Genomic DNA, 19,017 nt, shown 5'->3' with positions numbered 1-19,017 from the left:
CATATCAACATCGCCGTTAATCTTTTAACGATGGATAACCAAAACAAAACAAAAACGTGATTTCAAGTATAATTTTGAGATAGAAAATAGTTGGATGACCAAAACAAAACCGCAAGAATAATTAGGTAACTAAGCATGTAGTTTACCCTTATTTTTTTACAAACGCAAAGAACAAAATTGTGGATATCTGCTTAATTATAATTTCATTTCCTACAAATGCAAATGATAAAAAGTAGAATCAAAGACCCAAAACAATTATAAATATATCAAGGTTAAGAGTATATACCAATCCTATGCTTAGGAATCCTGAATTCCCGAGTAATTTACTATTATATTTGGACAGTACCTTGCCTGCTTCATTCGACCTCAATTGGTGATTTCAACATTCCCTCGTATTTTCAACTTGGTTATTCAATGGCATCTGTATTTTTCTTTTGGATTCAACAATATTCATAATTAATTTTGTATACCATTTTTAAGCCAACAATGGCTTGTTAAATATCATAACAGACGGCAATAATCTGCCTTCTCAATTTCCTTTTTTTCATTTGTCCGTGAGATCTGTTTTTTATTCAAACTTATAGGAATCATGTGAAGCACATAGTTCTCATAATGCACAAACAAATAGTATTATTGGTGTGTGCTTACAATAGCATTGTGCAAGAACAGCGTATGAATTTTAAGGTAATAAAACACCAAAACCGCCCAAAACCACAGAACAAGACTTTCCTTCTTAAGTTTTAATCTAATGGTTCCAATATCTTCACATTATGGATGTGTTCATAAGACTGAGTAAATTCCTCCAAGAATCGGAAACCCCAAAAAGAAAAAGAGCCGTCGGATCATCCTCTACATTTGCTGCTGCAGTAAACAAGAGATCCCTATGCAAACACTACAACATGGTGGTATATGGCCCAAATGAATCACATAAAGTCATACTCGTCTTTATCATCATAAGCGTTAACAACCAAATCATCATCTGGTTTATCAACATGGAGCTGTTTTTTCTTGCCACCTAAAAAATGTCCAAAAAGCAGTTAGAGAATTGCAGTTAGTATGAAAAGGTTGGCTGAGCAGTAAGTAAAATGCTGAAACAGAAGTAAAAACTATATCTATATGTTCTTAATCTTCCTCTTATTTAAACCAAGGTTAATACGATGAACCACCCTACACGAAACCAATAGAAAACAAGGACTTTACCCCTATATATTTCTAAAGGGACTTCAACAATAACAAATTGTATTAAAAATTATGTCATTTTCTTCCCACAACTGATTTAAAATTATCAATGAAGAAAAAAATTGATCTCGTAGATATTTCTGTTTGTCTTTCTGTCTGAGGAATATACCATGATATACAAGAATGAAAAAAAAGAAAAAAGAACTGCATGTATTTTACCTGTCTTCTTTTTACTTGTGGCTTCTTTCTCTGCTTTCAACTTTTCATTTGCAATTGCTGTGATTGAAGACGCTATATCTTTAGTATCAGCTGCTTTCAAGGAAGTCACTGATAGTCTTATCACTGCCTTTAGTAGTGCAATATAATGGTAACTTTTCTGCATCAAAGTATGAATTTGGGTAATCTAAGAACTTTCTCAATATAGAACCAAGACTCAAAAAGAAAGATGATTAAACTCACCTCATATGGGCGTAGCTTATGAGAAATAAGCTCCGCGTATTCCAAAAAGTCACTCTCAGATTTGGGGATAAAATTATCAAGAGTCTTATCGTCTCCTTTCTTGGCAAAAAGTTCAGTGGTGGGCTTGTAATCAGCTTCTTCAACAAGCCTATGATACAGCAAATGCCCAAATAAATCATCAAATATTACAAACATGTGAATTTTGGAGGACATGGAAAGTCTAAAATCAAAATATGCAGATGCAAGAAGAAAAAAAAGTTGCTTAGAGGACCCTACAAAGTATTAGTTCTCAACTTGGATGAGCTTAGTTCTAGGAAGATTCTTAGCGCCATTACTATAGAGCTAAATATACCAAGTCCTACCTTTGTTGGCCAAGTTTCTCGGCAACAGGATCAAGGGGTTCTTCTTTAGCAACTTCAACAGCTTTCCTTTTCTTTTCGGTAACTTTAGCTGCAGGTTTCTTGGGAGCTTTCTCTTCAGGAGCTTTTGCTACAGGTTGCTTATAACAATTAAGAAAACAACACATCAACATAGGCAAATAGTTTTTCTTTATTATCATATATATAACACAAATACCTTGTCCGCAATAACATTCTTTGCATGAAATGTTGGTAATGCTCAATCCCACATAGTATTAGAAATACTATTGGGAATGAGTATTTATGGTTTGGATTTCCCACTTCCTTGTTGAGTGAAAGAGAACAAGTGAAACTCTCGCGCACCGCCGCCGTCCGGCTCGGCTCGTGGTCGTGGTAATACGTGTATTCGACAAAGATTTCAACTGATATTTATAGGTTGCTGAGTACTAGTTAAATTCAAATGATAACAGCTGGTTTATGAGTTATCAGAAATTAAACAGATTTTTCCAAAATTAAATAAAAAACGTTAAGATGTATCTGGACTGATTTCCAACTTTGTATAGAGGAGACAAGTTGTTAATATCAGGAGTTGGATTATTTCTGAGTCAGGTTCATCTAAACGTTTCAGCTGTTACAAAGAATGATTTTAATCCTGAATTTTTATATGGACGATATTAACTCTATTTCTAGCCTATAAATAGAGAGTTGAATTCAGCTTCTCAACTCACTTTCAACATTACAGAATTCACTCTCCAAGTATTTTCTAGATATTCTCTCTGTGTGCTTTCTGATAAGAAGAGCAATACTACCAGTAGTCTACTCCGGTTTCGGGTGTACGAAATTCGGAGCCACCTTGTTAACATCAGGGGACGGTCCGCCTACTGCAGCGATTACACACATCAGGACGAATTCGTTTCTAAGGCAGTGGTTATGCCACGACATGGTTTACGAATCTGTTCCTTTTCAATTATTGTTTATTCTTCCTGTCAGTACTAACTGTGTGATTTTGCAGTCTATTTTACCATGGAATGACCATAAAAAAGAGCTATGCAACAACTTTGGTACATAGCAACATTTTTTCTAATGAAAACAAAACAAAAGTCTTCCACAAGAACATGCATGGAGAAGTTCTGCTGTGCGGCGCCTAAAAAACGGCTAAAAAATGGCGTGACCTGTTAAATAAGTGACCAGTTAAAATTTAGACCAGTTATGTTATATCATTTAACCGGAAATATTATCAAGTACAATAATATATTAGGTAGCGCTTATATAATGTAATAGACAGCGTTTATATTGATCTATTTTCTAATTAAACAGATATATTTAAATCGGCAACATTGTAAATTTACCTATTACATTATAATTATCAGTTTTAATGTTTTTGGGATTGATACAATTTTAAATGTATCATCACTTTATGTGTGTACCTTGTTGTGCTTTCATTTCGGGAAAAAAGTATCGACACATATTTAAAGAGTGTCGATACATAATGTAAACCTATTTATTAATTAACCATTATATTTTTATCGGTTACATTGTAAATTTACCTGTTACATAATAATTATCGATTTCGATGTTTTTTGGATCGATACTTTTCATAAATGCATCGACACTTATGCGTGCACCAGTTTGAGTTCTTCAATCAACAGTTTCAATAACACAAAATCCTAACCAAAAAAAAACTAAAACTGACCTAACTTTATCCTATGGATATAATAAGAGTATATCATAAGTTTGCGTTGAGAGATCTGTTTCTGGGTTTTGCTTAAAATATCCAACTTTTTGTATTAAAAAATGAAAATTCTGAAATAAAAATGACCACACAAGCACACTTTTTTACTACCGGTTTTGTCATTTCGAGATCGATTTTGTCATATTTTTACCTGTTATATTGTTATGGATCGATACATTTTTATAAATTATCGACACTTTATTGGCGCTATAACTTCTTCTCTTTTAAATTCCAAAAGTGTCGATACTTATAATAAAGTATCAACACTTTTAACATATATGGTAGCTTTTTACCGGTTTTGTCATTTCGAGACCGGTTTTGTCATATTTTTACCTGTTATATTGTTATGGATCGATACATTTTTATAAAGTATCGACACTTTATTGGCGCTATAACTTCTTTTCTTTTAAATTCCAAAAGTGTTGATACTTATAATAAAGTATCGACACTTTCAACATATCTGGTAGCGCTTTATCGGTTTTGTCATTTCGAGATCGGTTTTGTCATTTTTTTACCTGTTATATTGTTATGGATCAATATATTTTTATAAAGTATCGACACTTTCAATATATCCGATAGCGCTTTACCTGTTTTGTCATTTATAAATCGGTTTTGTCATTTTTTACATGTTATATATTGTTATGGATCAATATATTTTTATAAAGTATCGACACAAACCGACAAGCTAAGTTTGCCGGTTGCCAAAGTTTTTAATATTTCTTCATGATTTCCACCTATTACATTATTATTACTCGATATTTCCGATAACTTTAAACCGAATTTATCAAATATCTTTTAATATATCCGATAACGCAGTATATTAATAATATATTAATCCGCATTTCCGGAAACAACCCGACGTGCATGTACCATCTATGTTCATGATAATTCAGTTCATACTTTTTCTGTTAGTTTATTAGGTGGAAAAGGTAATAATCATATCGAAGGTGACATTTAAAAGGTCTCCAGTATATGCAAGACTCAAAAGTATAGATGTTCAGCAGACTAACAGCCCTAGGAAACACTCTTAACGGCTTTATGCGGGCTCCAAATCATAAGTATCGTGGGCAGTATCCTTTTGCTCTGAGTTTTTCCTTTTTGTTTTACTGTTTCGAAGTGAATCAGGAAATAATACCCTTCCTTTCTTACCGAATCAGAAGAAGAAAAAAAAATTGTTACGGGCAAATAATGCGAAAAAAAAATTGAAAATTGACTCCCATCAACCTCTGTTAATTGAGCAGGTGGCCTAGTTTCGCTAGTTAGTGGTATGATCTTCCTGGACTGATTGAGTGCACCAAGAGCTGTGTTGTCAGAACTACTTGCATTGTCAGTGCCCAACAAAACATAAACACTACTCACACACTACCTGAATATTCAACTGCCTAGTGCTACTATTTCTCTACAGATTGATAGACTAAATAATTTTCTGCCTGAATGATGACATATTTGACAATTCGGAGATTAAGCGAAGATAGCTTGTAACGGTAAGTTGTAATGTGCTTAATTGTTTAGGATAAGGGGCTAATAGTTCCCACTACAGTCACTCTGTTATGAATAGTGTCAAGGGTTATTGACGCCTTGACGGGGAAGTCATAATCAATTGCCTTCCCTTTATCTCATCAAGAAATTACTTGTCCTGATGTAATTAGGCGATTTTCCCGATATATCACCATTGAACAATATATTTCCTGATCAGGCACCGTTCAGATTATATTTTTTGATCTAACACCCTTTGCAGAAAAACGCGGCCCCTGAAACGCAATTTGTGTTGAGTTGGTGCCACGTGGGGTAAGGCGTCCCCTGAAGCGCGCCTTATGCTGACATGGTATACACGTGTGTAAAGCGCGGCCCCGGGGGGCGCCTTAGGACACCTAGGAGTATAGCGCAGGGCAAGGGTCGCGCCTTACCTTTAACACAATTATATTAGGCGCAGAACAGGGGTTGCGCCTTAGCTTTATCTGATATAATTATATAAGGCGCGGTGTAGGTATTGTAGCTTTTCTCGGCTATAAATACCCTTTTCCCGGGGTAACTCCTCACATCTCCTCTCGATTAGAAAAAAATTAATACAATAATCCAACAATCTTCTCATATTTAATTCAGAAGTTTGTGCGAGTTTTCTTTATAAGGTATTTTTGTGATAAATTTTTTATTATACTTATTGTTTATTATGATTATTTGAAAAAATATTATACTAATTGTTGCCAATTAATTTCTGTGTTTGTAAAATTAGAAAGCAGGAATATACGTCGAAATAGTTTTGCGGTACAGGTAATAATATAAAATTATATTATTTAAATTATTTACGTTTATGTGTACAAATTTTATTGTGTTATATTTTCGTTCATATATTATTTATTTAATCAGCATTGTTTTAGTTATTTTTTTACAGATATAATATTGCAGCACTTTTAAACTCAAAGAATGACGCGACTTTCAACTATTGTTTATTATGATGGAGAAATTCGAGAAGATGAAATTGGCGTTGTTTTCGTATCAAATGAGCGTGTTAAAATATCATTGAAGAGAAACATAACTCTTGAGGAGTTGACAACGAAGATTTCGATGAAGATTCATGTTGGAAGTAGTAGAAGAATGACGTCGTTGCAGTACAGATTTCCAACATCATTGTTGCCATTAACTTATATAGCGTTCGAACTTTTGAACAATGATGATGTTGAATGATGGTTGAAGCTCAAAGTAATTATTCAGACGCCGATATTGAGATGTATGCAAATTTTATTCAAGTGTGTGCTGTTCGGGGTCAATCATTAAGCTCTCACTATGGGCTGGCTGAACAAGTTGATCAAGTTGACAGCCCGACGACAGTAATGTGTAATGATTTTAATGCCATAATGGGGAGACAGTCATCCGCAACTTCTTACGATATGTACCGAGGTGGGTCGACGAACAATCCGTATGGCAACATCGCGTCCAGTTCAAGGGGAAGGCATTCATCTGCAAATCCCTTTTACCTTAATATGGAGATGCCATCGACGCAACAATATGTGCAGTTTCCATTTGACACGATGACTTCAAGCTCTAGGGGGAAGCATTCGACTGCGAGCTTTTTCGATATGAATGTCGATATGCCTTCCAGTTCAAGGGGAAGGCGTGCAAGTAGTAGGTTCTTTGACCTAAATGTGGAGAGCATCGAGGAACCATCATCTCCACCAGAAGAACCGCTTCGTGAGCCTGGTGCGAATGGTGCTGAGACTGGACTATTCATTCACCCAGAATCACCGCAATTCAACTCCGATGATGATGATGATGTGGATGAAGTTCCAACAAACGTGGCACAAACTGACCCTCCAGCACACATGTATGAAGCTGATTATGGTGCAATGTATGGGCCAGAATTTGCGGATATGCCTCATCTCGGTGACTATGGATATTACTCATCAATAAATAATGGTGAGTTATATTTAGGCATGGAATTTTCAAGCAAAGAAGAAGCGATGATGGCTATAAAAATACAATATTCGTAATTTTGTTCAATCGAGAGTCGACCGCTCCACGACAGAAAAATATGTATGCTACTGTGTCCGACGCGAAAACGGATGCAATTGGATGGTTCGCGTATCGAAGAAGAAGAGGAAAAACAACAGATGGGAACTAACAATATACAACGGTCCTCACACATGTTGTGATGGAGGGGTCAACCAAGATCATCTCAACTTGGACTTTGAAGTGATATGTCAGGCCATCATGCCCATGGTAAAAGCAAGCTCTCATATAGCTGTTGCTATGTTGATTTCGGCTATACAATCGCAGTATGGGTACACTGTCTCCTATAAAAAAGCTTGGTTGGCAAAACAAAATGTCATTGTCAAACTTCATGGCAAATGGGATGCATCTTACAACGAACTTCCAGGCTGGTTTAGGATGGGACAATTGTGGACTTCGAAACCTCCTATGCATACAATAATGATCGAGTTCTCCGCGATCGATGCCAATTCTACCGGGTTTTTTGGACTTACCCATAGTGCATTAATGCTGTCAAATGCTGCAAGCCTGTGGTCCAGATCAATGAGACTTTCTTGTATGGAAAATACAAGCAAGTTTTAGTATTGACAGTTGTCCAAGATGGCAATCGCAACATTCTTCCAGTTGCTTTTGCTTTTGCTCTTGTCGAAGGAGAAGATACAGGTTTTTGGGTTTTTTCATCCAAAAATTATGTGCACATGTTATCACGAGGGAAAAAATCTGTGTCATTTCAGATCGCGGAGCTGAGATCAAAGCAGCAATAGAGTCTTTGGGTCCAATGTGGCAACCACCCTTTGTCCAACATAGGTATTGTCTCCGACACATTGCTGCGAACTACCATGGAAGATACAAGAAGAATGATGAGCGTCAATTACTTGTGCGCATGGGTAAGTAAAACTGATGTAGTTTGTTTTCTTTCGATCCTTTTGATCAGGTTAGTAAGTTGTATATTTTTTTATCAGGTTACTAACTTATGCCTCGAACGTTTGAATCAATGCTTCAAGATTTGCGGGCGAAGAACGAGGAATGATACGATTACATCAGCCTCATCGATAAAGAAATGTGGACGAACGCATATGATGGTGGATATCGATATGGACACATGACGACCAACTTGGTAGAGGCAATAAATTCAACCTTAAAGGGTGCACATCACTTACTTGTAGCGGCTTTGGTAAAGACTATATATTTTTGTTTGGGGGTGCTTTTTGCGAAGCTCGGGGGACAAGCTCAAACCTGGATGCAAGGCAGTCATGTGTATCACCCAAGATTAGTTGCAGATCTACAGAAAAAAAAAATTGTTGCATCAAATGGGATGTTTGTAACAAGTTTCTCTAGAAGGCATGAAATGTTTCGCGTCAATGAGTTGTCGCGACCTCTTCAAGGGATTGAAGTTTCCGATTGTACCAAATCCGAGTTTATTGAGGGAGTGTGGTCGTCCAAAATCCAATCGAATTCATTGCAATATGGATATTCGAGAAAGATCTAGACAAGACAGAAGATGTGGACATTGTAGAAACCCAGGACACGCTAGAAAAACTTGTTCACTTCTGTTGTTATCAAGTAACAATTGAAGAGGAAATGATGTAGTTGTTTATCAATTAATAATTATTGTACTTTAATTTTCATTTAATTCAAGTTAATGTTATTTGATAACCGCTAATGAAGATTAAAAAATGATACAATTATACGAGATTGGATGTTGGTGTTATATTAACAAATAACTTATATTAATGATACAATAAGTATTAAATGGTAAATGATAACCAAATTACAATAACTAATATTGAATGGTAATAAACAAAATTAAGCAAAATAAATTAACAAAAAGTCCAACAAATTTATCAAAAATAAATTAAAATAAATCCAACCATATTAATGAATTAAAGTAAGCATTAAATGATAAATAATAAAAAAAATTACAATAAAAAAGTCCAATAGACAACTACAATAAAAAGTACTAAATACAAATATAAAAAAAAACAAAAATCTATTGATGCCTGCGACGCGAATGTGTACCGCAGGGCGGTGGCTGTCGGTCTCGAGGAGGATTTCTTCGTATCACTGGTTGTGACTCCTCGCTGTCATCATCATCACCATCATCGTCGCCGTCGTCGTCGTCATCTTCGTCCTGAGCAGCTAAATTGTGTTGATGAGGAGCTGATGACGATGAAGCACCTCCATAGAATAAGGACCGTGGAGGTGTATGACTGACTATCCCTCCGGCCTGCGAAAACTGGGAAAACTCATAAAACCCAGACATCGCTGAGTGTGAAAACTGTACAGGAGGTGTCTGTGCTGCAGTCATGGGTGATGAGGCTGAACCCGCCAAATATCTAGCATATGAACCCCAAGTCAGATCTACAAACATAGGCCCATAATAGCCTCCAAGAGGGGTCATATAACTCTATGAAGGTGGCGGCGGCGGCATCAGGTAAGGGAATGGCGGTGGCGGCATAACATATGGATGCGGTATGTAAGTCGCTGCAGATGGTGGCTGTTGTGAAAGTCCTGCTGGTGTAGCTGAGAATGAACTAGAAGCACCTGTTCTCCGTCCATGAGTCGGGGGATGATGGTGTTGTGTCAGTGAATGTCTCTGTCGACGTCGTGGAAAGGTCCACCCTTGTGCATCCTCGGGAAACAGAAACGGTTTCCCGTTTCTGTTGAACCAGTCATAATAACCATCAGCAACCATCAATAGGTCATTAAAAATGGGCTCTCTACGGGGAAGGCATCGATGTCAATCCTCCCACAACACGACCCACTCATGATGCCTCACCAGCCAATCTGTATCGGTCTTGCCGCGTCTATCTGTGCTATACAACTCATCCATATTTCGAGGTGCTTCCGGAATTGGTTGAAAACAACCAAATTGCTGGAGCACGCGATCAATGGAGTGCCACTCAACGGTCGCATAAGAGATCAAAGGGACCATAGTCATCCAAACATCTAATGGGCCCCTAAACTCAGGTGGGATCACCGTCCTCACATCATCATTAAAATATGGCACCCATTCAAACTAAAACAAATAAATATATTTTTTATCAAAATAATAATCTAATTATATAACTATAATCTAAAATCGATTTTTAAACATTAAAATTCATACATATGTGCCAGCCTTCTGATCGATGAGCACCCTAATTTTTTCTAAATCATCAGGTATCTCCCGATGATTTTTCCTATCAGTCGACCACCTATTCAAGAAAAAAAAATTATTATACGCTATATAAAATGATTAATATACGAAATCAGTTTTATAATTACCTCAAGAGTAGCGGAAATACGAATGGATTCTTCACAACGGAACATAAAAAGGAAAATCGATACCATGCCCAAGACTGCAGCAGTAGGAGACATCCGTCGATAGCATTACGCATGTAGTTAGTGGCTCGACACATCTCCCTGTACAATAAAGTCAAAACTGCCGAGCCCCAACTGAGTGATCCGGCCAGACGAAAGTCGACAAGATGTCACAACCACATACAGTGAACTTGGTTGCGTGATTTGTCCGGCATCAACAACCCTCCTATCAGCTGCAATATGCATGCCCGTGCATATATTTTAACTTCATCATCTGACACGTCCTCGCTCAACTCCCGAAAATTGGCATCTAACCAATTTAACGGTATCCGACCACCGTTAAAACTTTCTAGGACACGTCCTAGATTATCCCGACAGAAAGCAGTCTAGGTGCATAGTAATATCCTCAAGTGTAATCGTGCACTCTCCGCACGGAAGATGAAATATGTGGGTCTCCGACCTCCACCGCTCTACTAAGGAAGAAATAAGGTCTGGTTCTATCTTACAGTGACCCTGATATCTACCTATGTAACTGAATCCAGCCTCTACTAAATACGGCAAGACACGGCTAGGTATCACTAACTTAAGATTCCTAATGAATGGATCTAATACACGATCCTTCTCCTAAAATTAAATAATTACAAAAATTAATTCTTAATCTAATAATCATGCATTAAATAAATCAACAAATAATTACTAATAATTTAAATTAAATTAAAACGTTAAAATATTATCGTTTCAGCAAAGTGTCGAGATATATGATTTCCATCCAAGTGAAGTAGACCATCTTCCATTTTATATCTGCAAAAAATTTAATTAAATAAAATATTAAATATATTAAATACAAAATATTATAAAATATACCTTAGACAGAGATTATAAGAGTATTTGAGAGAAGTTGAGAGAATTTGGTGTGATGAAAGTGATTGAGGATGGGAGTATTTATAGGGAGGGATTGGGGGGTGAAACGTCGGGGTAGGTGGGTAATTATACCCAAGGTGTGTCGCAGGGGACGCGTCTTACTGACGCGTGGCAGATTCTGGGGTAAGGCGTGGCCCCTGCACCACGCTATACCCCTTGTATACACGTGTATACCATGTCAGCATAAGGCGCGCTTCAGGGGGCGCGCCTTACCCCATGTGGCACCAACTCAGTGTAAAACGCGTTTCAAGGGTCGCGTCTTTCTGCAAAGGGTGTTAGATTGGGAAATATAGTTTGAACGGAGCCTGATCGGGAAATATACTGTTCAATGGTGATATATCAGGAAAATTGCCATGTAATTATAGCTGCCGGAGTAAATTTAATCCGGTTGTTATTTCCCCCCATTTTGAGTTCAATTCAGTGTTCATACGCCAAAATACCTTACTTGGAGAAGCTGAATATCTCTAGAGCTGGTCTTAGGAGGTGATTTTAATATTTTCCTGCATTCTCATGAAAGCTCTGATCATGATTTGTTAGGCCATTATACTACTTCGGGTATGAAAGAATTTCAAGACTTCACTCAGGAGCTTGAACTTCTTGACCACCCTTTTTTTGGGCCAACCTTTACATGGAGCAATAAGCAACAAGAGCTATTTCTTGGAAGGAAGCTTGACAGGGTAATGATAAACTCAAACTAGGCTACTGTTTTTCAACAATGATTTGTTGAATTCTTTGCTCCTGGCATCTCAGACCATAGTATGGCCATTATTTGGCTTTCTAAAGAGTCTCCAGCTAATAGGCCTAAGCCTTTCAAATTCTTCAATTTCTGGACTGCTCATCCTAGTTTCTTGAATGAGGTTAGGCATTCTTGGCACCAAAATGCTCAAGGCAATCCTATGACGGTTTTGCTTACTAAATTAAAAAGACTCAAAGTTTGCCTCAGGAGATTTAACAAGGACAATTACAGTAACCTTTCAGATCGAGTAAAATTAAAGAGAACAGAGTTGGAACAACAATAACTTTGTAACACCCCTAACCCATACCAGACCCGGATACGAGTCAGAGGTGTCACATTGACTTTTCAAAACTCGTCTCTTATAAAAATCATGAAAATATAAATTTTCATTAAATAAAATTAGTTATTTTAAATAAATTAAACCGTTTAGTTTTACAAAACCTATCAAAGCATATCCAACTCAATCTATTAATGCATGCCAACTATATTCAAAATAACAAAATACATCTAAAACATCTCTCTTTTTTGATCTGAACTTTGTAAGGGATATGTTGACTTATCTTGCTCCTCTTAGCTTCTCTTATCGCTTTCCAGAACCTACGTGTGAAACACTCACACGCTAAGTCGATGACTTAGTGAGACATGAAACATATAATAGAAATCTAACTCTTAATAATGCATGAACAATTTCTACTAACATATTATATACAAGCATAACACACACACACATATATATATCATTTCCATACTAATTCCTAATATGCACATTTCATATATTCATTCTAAATTATCTAACACATTATTCATCAATACATAAATACATATATATCTATTTCATACCAACTCATGTATTCTTTTATGAAATAATTACCCATATGCAAACATATCATCATTTACGTTCATCCCTTTATCATCTTATTATCATACTTTCACATATGTACACATCATATTACCAAACAAACATATAGCATCACATATCATTTTCTCATATTATATTTTTCTATTGGCCCATGTACACATGTGAGAACTGTAGATATGTGAGTCTATTGAGGTTGTGCATTATGTTGTCACCACAGCTCGTATGGGGTCCCACTAGGGGCATATGAATTTGTCCCGAATGACCACTATGAAATGTCCCGAAGGACCACATAGAACCCTTGACTCTTGGCATGCCAACTATACCTCTAGCCCTCATGACACATAACATGGGAATTATTATTTATCATTTCATATATTCACATATAGATATCACTTTTCATATGATTTCATATTCATATGTCACTTATCTTATAACACTTCCCATGTGTGTTCATATAACATGTATATCATTTTATCTCTTGCTCACATATGTTTCCCGTATTTTATATATATTACATACACACATAGATCATTTTCATATTCACATATCACATGACTTATTTCTTATTCTCATATTTTCTCATATACATATCAACACCTATTTTCTCATCTTATAACTTATATCACATATGCATGTAATTTCATGACTTATTATCAAGTAACTTAGGTAACATTCTTGTAATGTTTCTTAAATCATTATCATATACTACATATCATATAAATGCATATCACATAACATGTAATAAAAGCAAGCATATTCACATAGTACACAATCCTAATCATGCTTTGAATCATACTATCATATATTTAAAATATTGAAACAGACTTATCAAAAGTCTATTTTCCATGTAGAAATACATATATTCTAAGAGTATGCACTCACCTAGCCTCACTAGTCAATACCAATTCCTTATCTTTTCCTTGATGACTATTACTTGACACCTTGTCCGGATATTGCTCTTGATTGATATCTACACAATCATACATATAATATACATATCAGAATTCCACTTGGCATACTCTAATTTTCATTTCTTAAACCAAAAGAAAGATTTATTTCCATTTTGCCCTTTGAAGTGTATCGGTACACACTATAGTGTATCGATACATTCCTTAACATGTGTATTGATACATTCCTTAATATGTGTATCGATATATTCCTCAACATGTGTATCGATACATTCCTCAACATGTGTATCGATACACTACCTATGTATCGATACACAAATTACATTCGATGTTTTCCTGTTCAATGGGGTATCGACACACTCCCTAATGTATCGGTACACTTTGAACGTCTTCCCAGATTTTACTCTTGATGTATCGGTACCTAAAGAATGTATACCGATACACCCTTGCCCACAAATCAATTTTAAGCACGAAATTCACCTTAAATCCACTTAAACACTTCATGTTTCATCCCCTTATATATACTAAACTCAAACATATATACTTAAGCCCATTTGTACTCATTTATCTCATCTTAAATCTCAAAATCCTATCTTCCATATGGAATTCAAGAATCATACTAAATTTTCTACTTATTCTAAATTTAATTCCATCACTTTATATCTCTTAATTCCACTATTGACAAGTCAAATTAAACTTCCAAATTCATTTAAACCTTCTTATTCAAAATTTCATTTAAAAACTCTATTTACTCAATCTCTCTTAACATATCCATCTTTGAGTTTTTACTTATCTTTAGACTTCCTTAAGTTTTTCTATCACTCTAAGAATCAAAATAAACTTTAAAACAAAAGAATTAATCAGCTTGAAACCAACTTACCTTATCAATGGAGCCACGGGAAGAGGAGAAGAAGAAGGTTGAACCAAAGTCTCCAGACTTTTCTATTTTCTTTCCTCCCTTTCCACGTGTCATCTACTATATAAAGGAGAAATAAAAATATTTCTTATGAAATTACCATTACAACCTTCAAACTTTCTACAATTACCATTTAATCTAACACTGAAATATTTCTATTTAAGTCCTTGAACTTTTAACTTGTTTCAAAATTAAGCACAAAATTTGTAAAATTTACATTTTAGTCACTAGCTCTAATTTTGGGATGTTACAAACTTCTTAATTTAAAAGGATATGAAGCTATTTAGAATGAACTTGGAATTCAAGAAGATTTGAAGACTCTGAAAGAAGCTGAAGCTATGTTCCTTAAGCAAAATGCTAAAGTTCAATGGATAAGAGATTGAGATAAAAATGCTAAATTTTTTCATTCTATTGTGGCTTTTAAAAACAAGAGAGATACTATAAGATTTCTTGTTGATGAAAGAGGGAATATATTAGAATCCTTTGATGTTATGACTAAAAAAGTGACTTCTTTCTTTTCTAAGCTGATTGGTACTGCTGACAACATGGTCAAGGATATTGATTCAACTCTTCTTAAAGATCTCCTTAATTATTCATCGCCTTCTGAAGCTTCTACTAGCCTTGTCAAGGAAGTTACTGTTGAAGAAATTCAAAATGCCATTTTCTGCCAAGGAAACAATAAAACCCTTGGACCTGATGGATTCACACCCTACTTCTTCAAGAAAACATGGTCTATAGTGGGGGATGATGTCATTGTTGCTGTCAAATATTTCTTTTGCAATGCTTCCATTAATTCAGCCTTTAACTCCACGGTTATTGCACTTGTTCCTAAAGTTCCCAACCAAAGTGCTGTCAAAGACTTTCGGCCAATCTCTTGCTGTTCAGTGATCTACAAGACCATTTCTAAAATCCTACTAAAAAAGACTGACTGATTATCTCCCTGAGATTATATCTTTGAACCAGACAACTTTTATCATAGGTAGGAGCATTGTTGACAATACTCTCCTTGCCCAAGAGATAGTTAAAGGTTATGGTAGGAAAACCATTTCTCCAAGATGCTCCATGAAAATAGACCTTCATAAGGCATTTGATTCCTTACACTGGGGGTTAATTTCAGCTATTCATAAAGCTCTTCTTCTTCCTCAAAGATTTATTGCTTGGATTGAAGCATGTTTCACTCAAGCTATGTACTTCATTTCATTCAATGGGACCTTAATTGGTTACTTTAAAGGGGCTAGAGGACTAAGGCAGAGAGACCCTCTCTCCCCTTATCTTTTTTTTCTTGTAATGAACATTTTATCTAGAATGATTAACCTGGATACTGGAAAAGAAATTTTTGGTTATCACCCTAAATGCAAAAAGATTGGGTTTACTCATCTATCTTTTGCAGACGATCTCCTGATTTTCTGTAAAGATAATGTTGAATATGTTGTTGTAGTTCTAAGTGTTCTTGATCAATTCTATGAAGTTTCAAGGCTTAAACTTAATTCGTCTAAATGCGAGCTCTTTGCTGCGGGAATATCCTTAAGAAATATTGAGGATATTAAAATGATTACATGCTTTAAGATTGGTTGTCTACCTGTTAGATATCTTGATATCCCTCTTGTCACCCGAAAGCTCTATGAGAAAGATTGTGAAGCTTTACTTAACAAAATCAAGCAAATATTGCAGCACTGGTCTGGTAGGAACCTAAGTTATGCTGATAGACTTGAGCTTATTAGATCTGTTTTGTTCAGTGTTAACAATTATTGGTGCAAACAACTAATTCTACCAGCTTCGATCTTAAATAAGGTGTAACAACTTTGCTCCAGGTTTTTTTGGAAAGGAGCAGATAAAACTGCTGCTGGAGCTAGAGTTAGCTGGGAAAGCATATGTCTATCTAAATCTGAAGGAGGTCTAGGTATGAAAAATATCAAAACTTGGAATAGAGCTTGTATTATTAACCTCATTAGGAAAATTCTTGCAGGAGATGGATCACTTTGGTTTGCATGGCTTAAAAGCTATGTTCTAAAGGAACAAGATTTTTGGCAATTCGAAGCTGGTGCCAATGTTAGCTAGAGCATCAAAAGAATACTAAAAATGAGGATTGCAACTTACCCTATCCTTTCTACTGGTTCTCTACAGATAAAGGAAATTTGGGACATGATTCGACTGCAAGGGCAGAAAGTTTCTTGGAACAAGCTTATATGGTTTCCAATGCATATCCCAAAGCATAGCATGATTGCTTGGATGGCTCTATTGGATAGGTTACCTACCAGAGATCAACTTCAAAGAATGGGGATTTTCATTGAAGGAATTTGTGCCAACTGCATCAATTCTCAAGAGACAAGGGATCATCTTTTCTCTCAATGTTCTTTGGTTGCTTATCTATGGAAATCCATCTTGCACCTAAATGGGATGAATTTTACTAACTTGACTTGGGATGAAATTGTTTCTCGGGCAAGTTCATCTTGGAAAGGGAAGTCTCTTATCACTACCATTTTGAAGATTTTTTGGATTGCATTTATATACACCTTGTGGCGGGAAAGAAACTATAGAATTTTTCATGGACGTTTCAAAACTGTCGAAATTATGCTCAAAGATATTATTGAAGTTGTTGGTATTCGACTTAGGGGTAAAACTATAAATAGACTCGATAGTATTAACTTTAATCTTTGTAATGCTTGGGGTATAGTCTAACCAATCATTGGTTTTTGTAATTAGGTTGTTCATAGATTTCTTTTGTAGTTGATTGGTCGATTGGTTGTAGCAGAACATTGCTATTTTGGGTAATAATATCTGAATTATCCAAAAAAAATCTCTAGGGCTTTTATATTAAAATAACACTTTTTGTTTTAATCTTACGTTGGGGGCCCAGTTGGGTTAAATCTATATTTTCAGCGCAAATGTTGACTAGTTGAACGTGAATTCTATTTGATATCGTTATTGTTACAATATATATATAATATAGATTTATATGTATAATACTTATTAAAATGAGGTGTGAATATTTTAAATTTTTGTTTGCCTGTTAGAAAATTAAATTGTTATTAAATTTAATTGTTAAATCTAATTTTTATCAATTTGATTTTTAAATATTTTTTCATAGATTTAAAATTTTGTAATTTTTCAACTTAATTTTTGAAATTGAATTCCGCTGGGCAATATAAATGTGTAATGAAATTTAAATTTATGGATCAATTTTAGAAAAATATTTAAAAGTTTAAATTAAAAAATCAAGTAAAAGAATTATCAAGTACAAAAATTAATGTAAACCCAAAAAACATCAAGAGAGAAAACTAAAATAATTCTTAAATTCATATTAAATGCTATTTTCATCTCTTATTTTAGATATATTTAGGAATTAGAGGTAGACAAAAAGATTTTTCAATCAGAAAATCAGTTTTAATTGAACTTAATTTTTAAATAAAATAATTATTTCAAAGTTCAATTCTAACTGGATTTTATTTATAGTATTTCTTTTCTTTTAAACATTTTTATAAATTAAATTATGAATATAGAATTTAATATGTACATGTATAGAAAAAAATTATTTATAATAAAAATATACCTTACAATTACTCTAGACTAATTAAAAAAATCACTTGCACTATGAAAACTTACATGAAGTAGGTTTGATTTCTAAAATTAGTAAAAGCTGGTGGCTCTCATCTAACCCCTTCCTGTGAAGTCTTTACTGGAATCAATGAAACAAAAACAACAACGAAACGGTTATTGAATCAAATTTACCAGATTCATTAATGATGGAACTTAGAGAGTGCACAAAACGTCCTAGTCTTTTACGTGGCGTGCTGCTGATAATTAACGTCGGACAATATTCACTATATAAGTAAGCTCCAAGTCATCCTTCCTCTTTCTTCTATTACTTCAAACTGTTATTGAAGCTCCAACAATGACGACGTCCTTGTTTGCAATATATTGATATGTATAAATAGATTATGGCTGTTATAAATGGTTCAACTCTTTCCATTTAAACAGAGAATCGTAGTCAATATCAAATGGTCATCAATCAATGATCATCTTTTATTTTAGAAAAAGACTAAATAAAAAGTGAGAGAAAGAGTGTCGAATTCTTTCCCTTTTGTTCAACGTATCGATTCTTTCTATGTAATGTTGTTAATCCTAGAGTCATGATTATATTTTTTATAGAAAAATAGAG

The 19,017-nt window shown here is 35.0% G+C and overlaps 1 protein-coding gene across 1 annotated transcript; it reads right to left on the bottom strand.

Moving 5' to 3' along the window:
- Nucleotides 1-858: 858 nt before the first annotated feature.
- On the bottom strand, nt 859-2,164 carry LOC120115635 (eukaryotic translation initiation factor 3 subunit J-like). The gene is made up of 4 exons (XM_039136278.1): nt 2,001-2,164; nt 1,639-1,786; nt 1,399-1,555; nt 859-1,015 (listed from the first exon to the last, which is right to left on the bottom strand). Exons 1-4 carry the CDS (start codon nt 2,162-2,164, stop codon nt 924-926), a joined length of 561 nt encoding a protein of 186 aa, XP_038992209.1. The 3' UTR covers nt 859-923.
- Nucleotides 2,165-19,017: the final 16,853 nt, after the last annotated feature.

Source organism: Hibiscus syriacus, unplaced genomic scaffold (genome assembly GCF_006381635.1).
Source record: "Hibiscus syriacus cultivar Baekdansim isolate YM2019G1 unplaced genomic scaffold, ASM638163v2 tig00110270_pilon, whole genome shotgun sequence".
Classification (NCBI taxonomy): Eukaryota; Viridiplantae; Streptophyta; class Magnoliopsida; order Malvales; family Malvaceae; genus Hibiscus; species Hibiscus syriacus.
This window is presented reverse-complemented; position numbering and strand designations above follow the sequence as displayed.

What these genes read in the sequence shown, in the direction of transcription:
- LOC120115635 (XM_039136278.1), bottom strand. Translation starts at nt 2,164, where the DNA reads ATGTGTTGTTTTCTTAATTGTTATAAGCAACCTGTAGCAAAAGCTCCT. An exon ending in ATAAGCTACGCCCATATGAG is followed by an intron (nt 1,556 to 1,638) that starts GTGAGTTTAATC and finishes ACTTTGATGCAG; the next exon opens with AAAAGTTACCATTATATTGC. An exon ending in CACAAGTAAAAAGAAGACAG is followed by an intron (nt 1,016 to 1,398) that starts GTAAAATACATG and finishes GACATTTTTTAG; the next exon opens with GTGGCAAGAAAAAACAGCTC.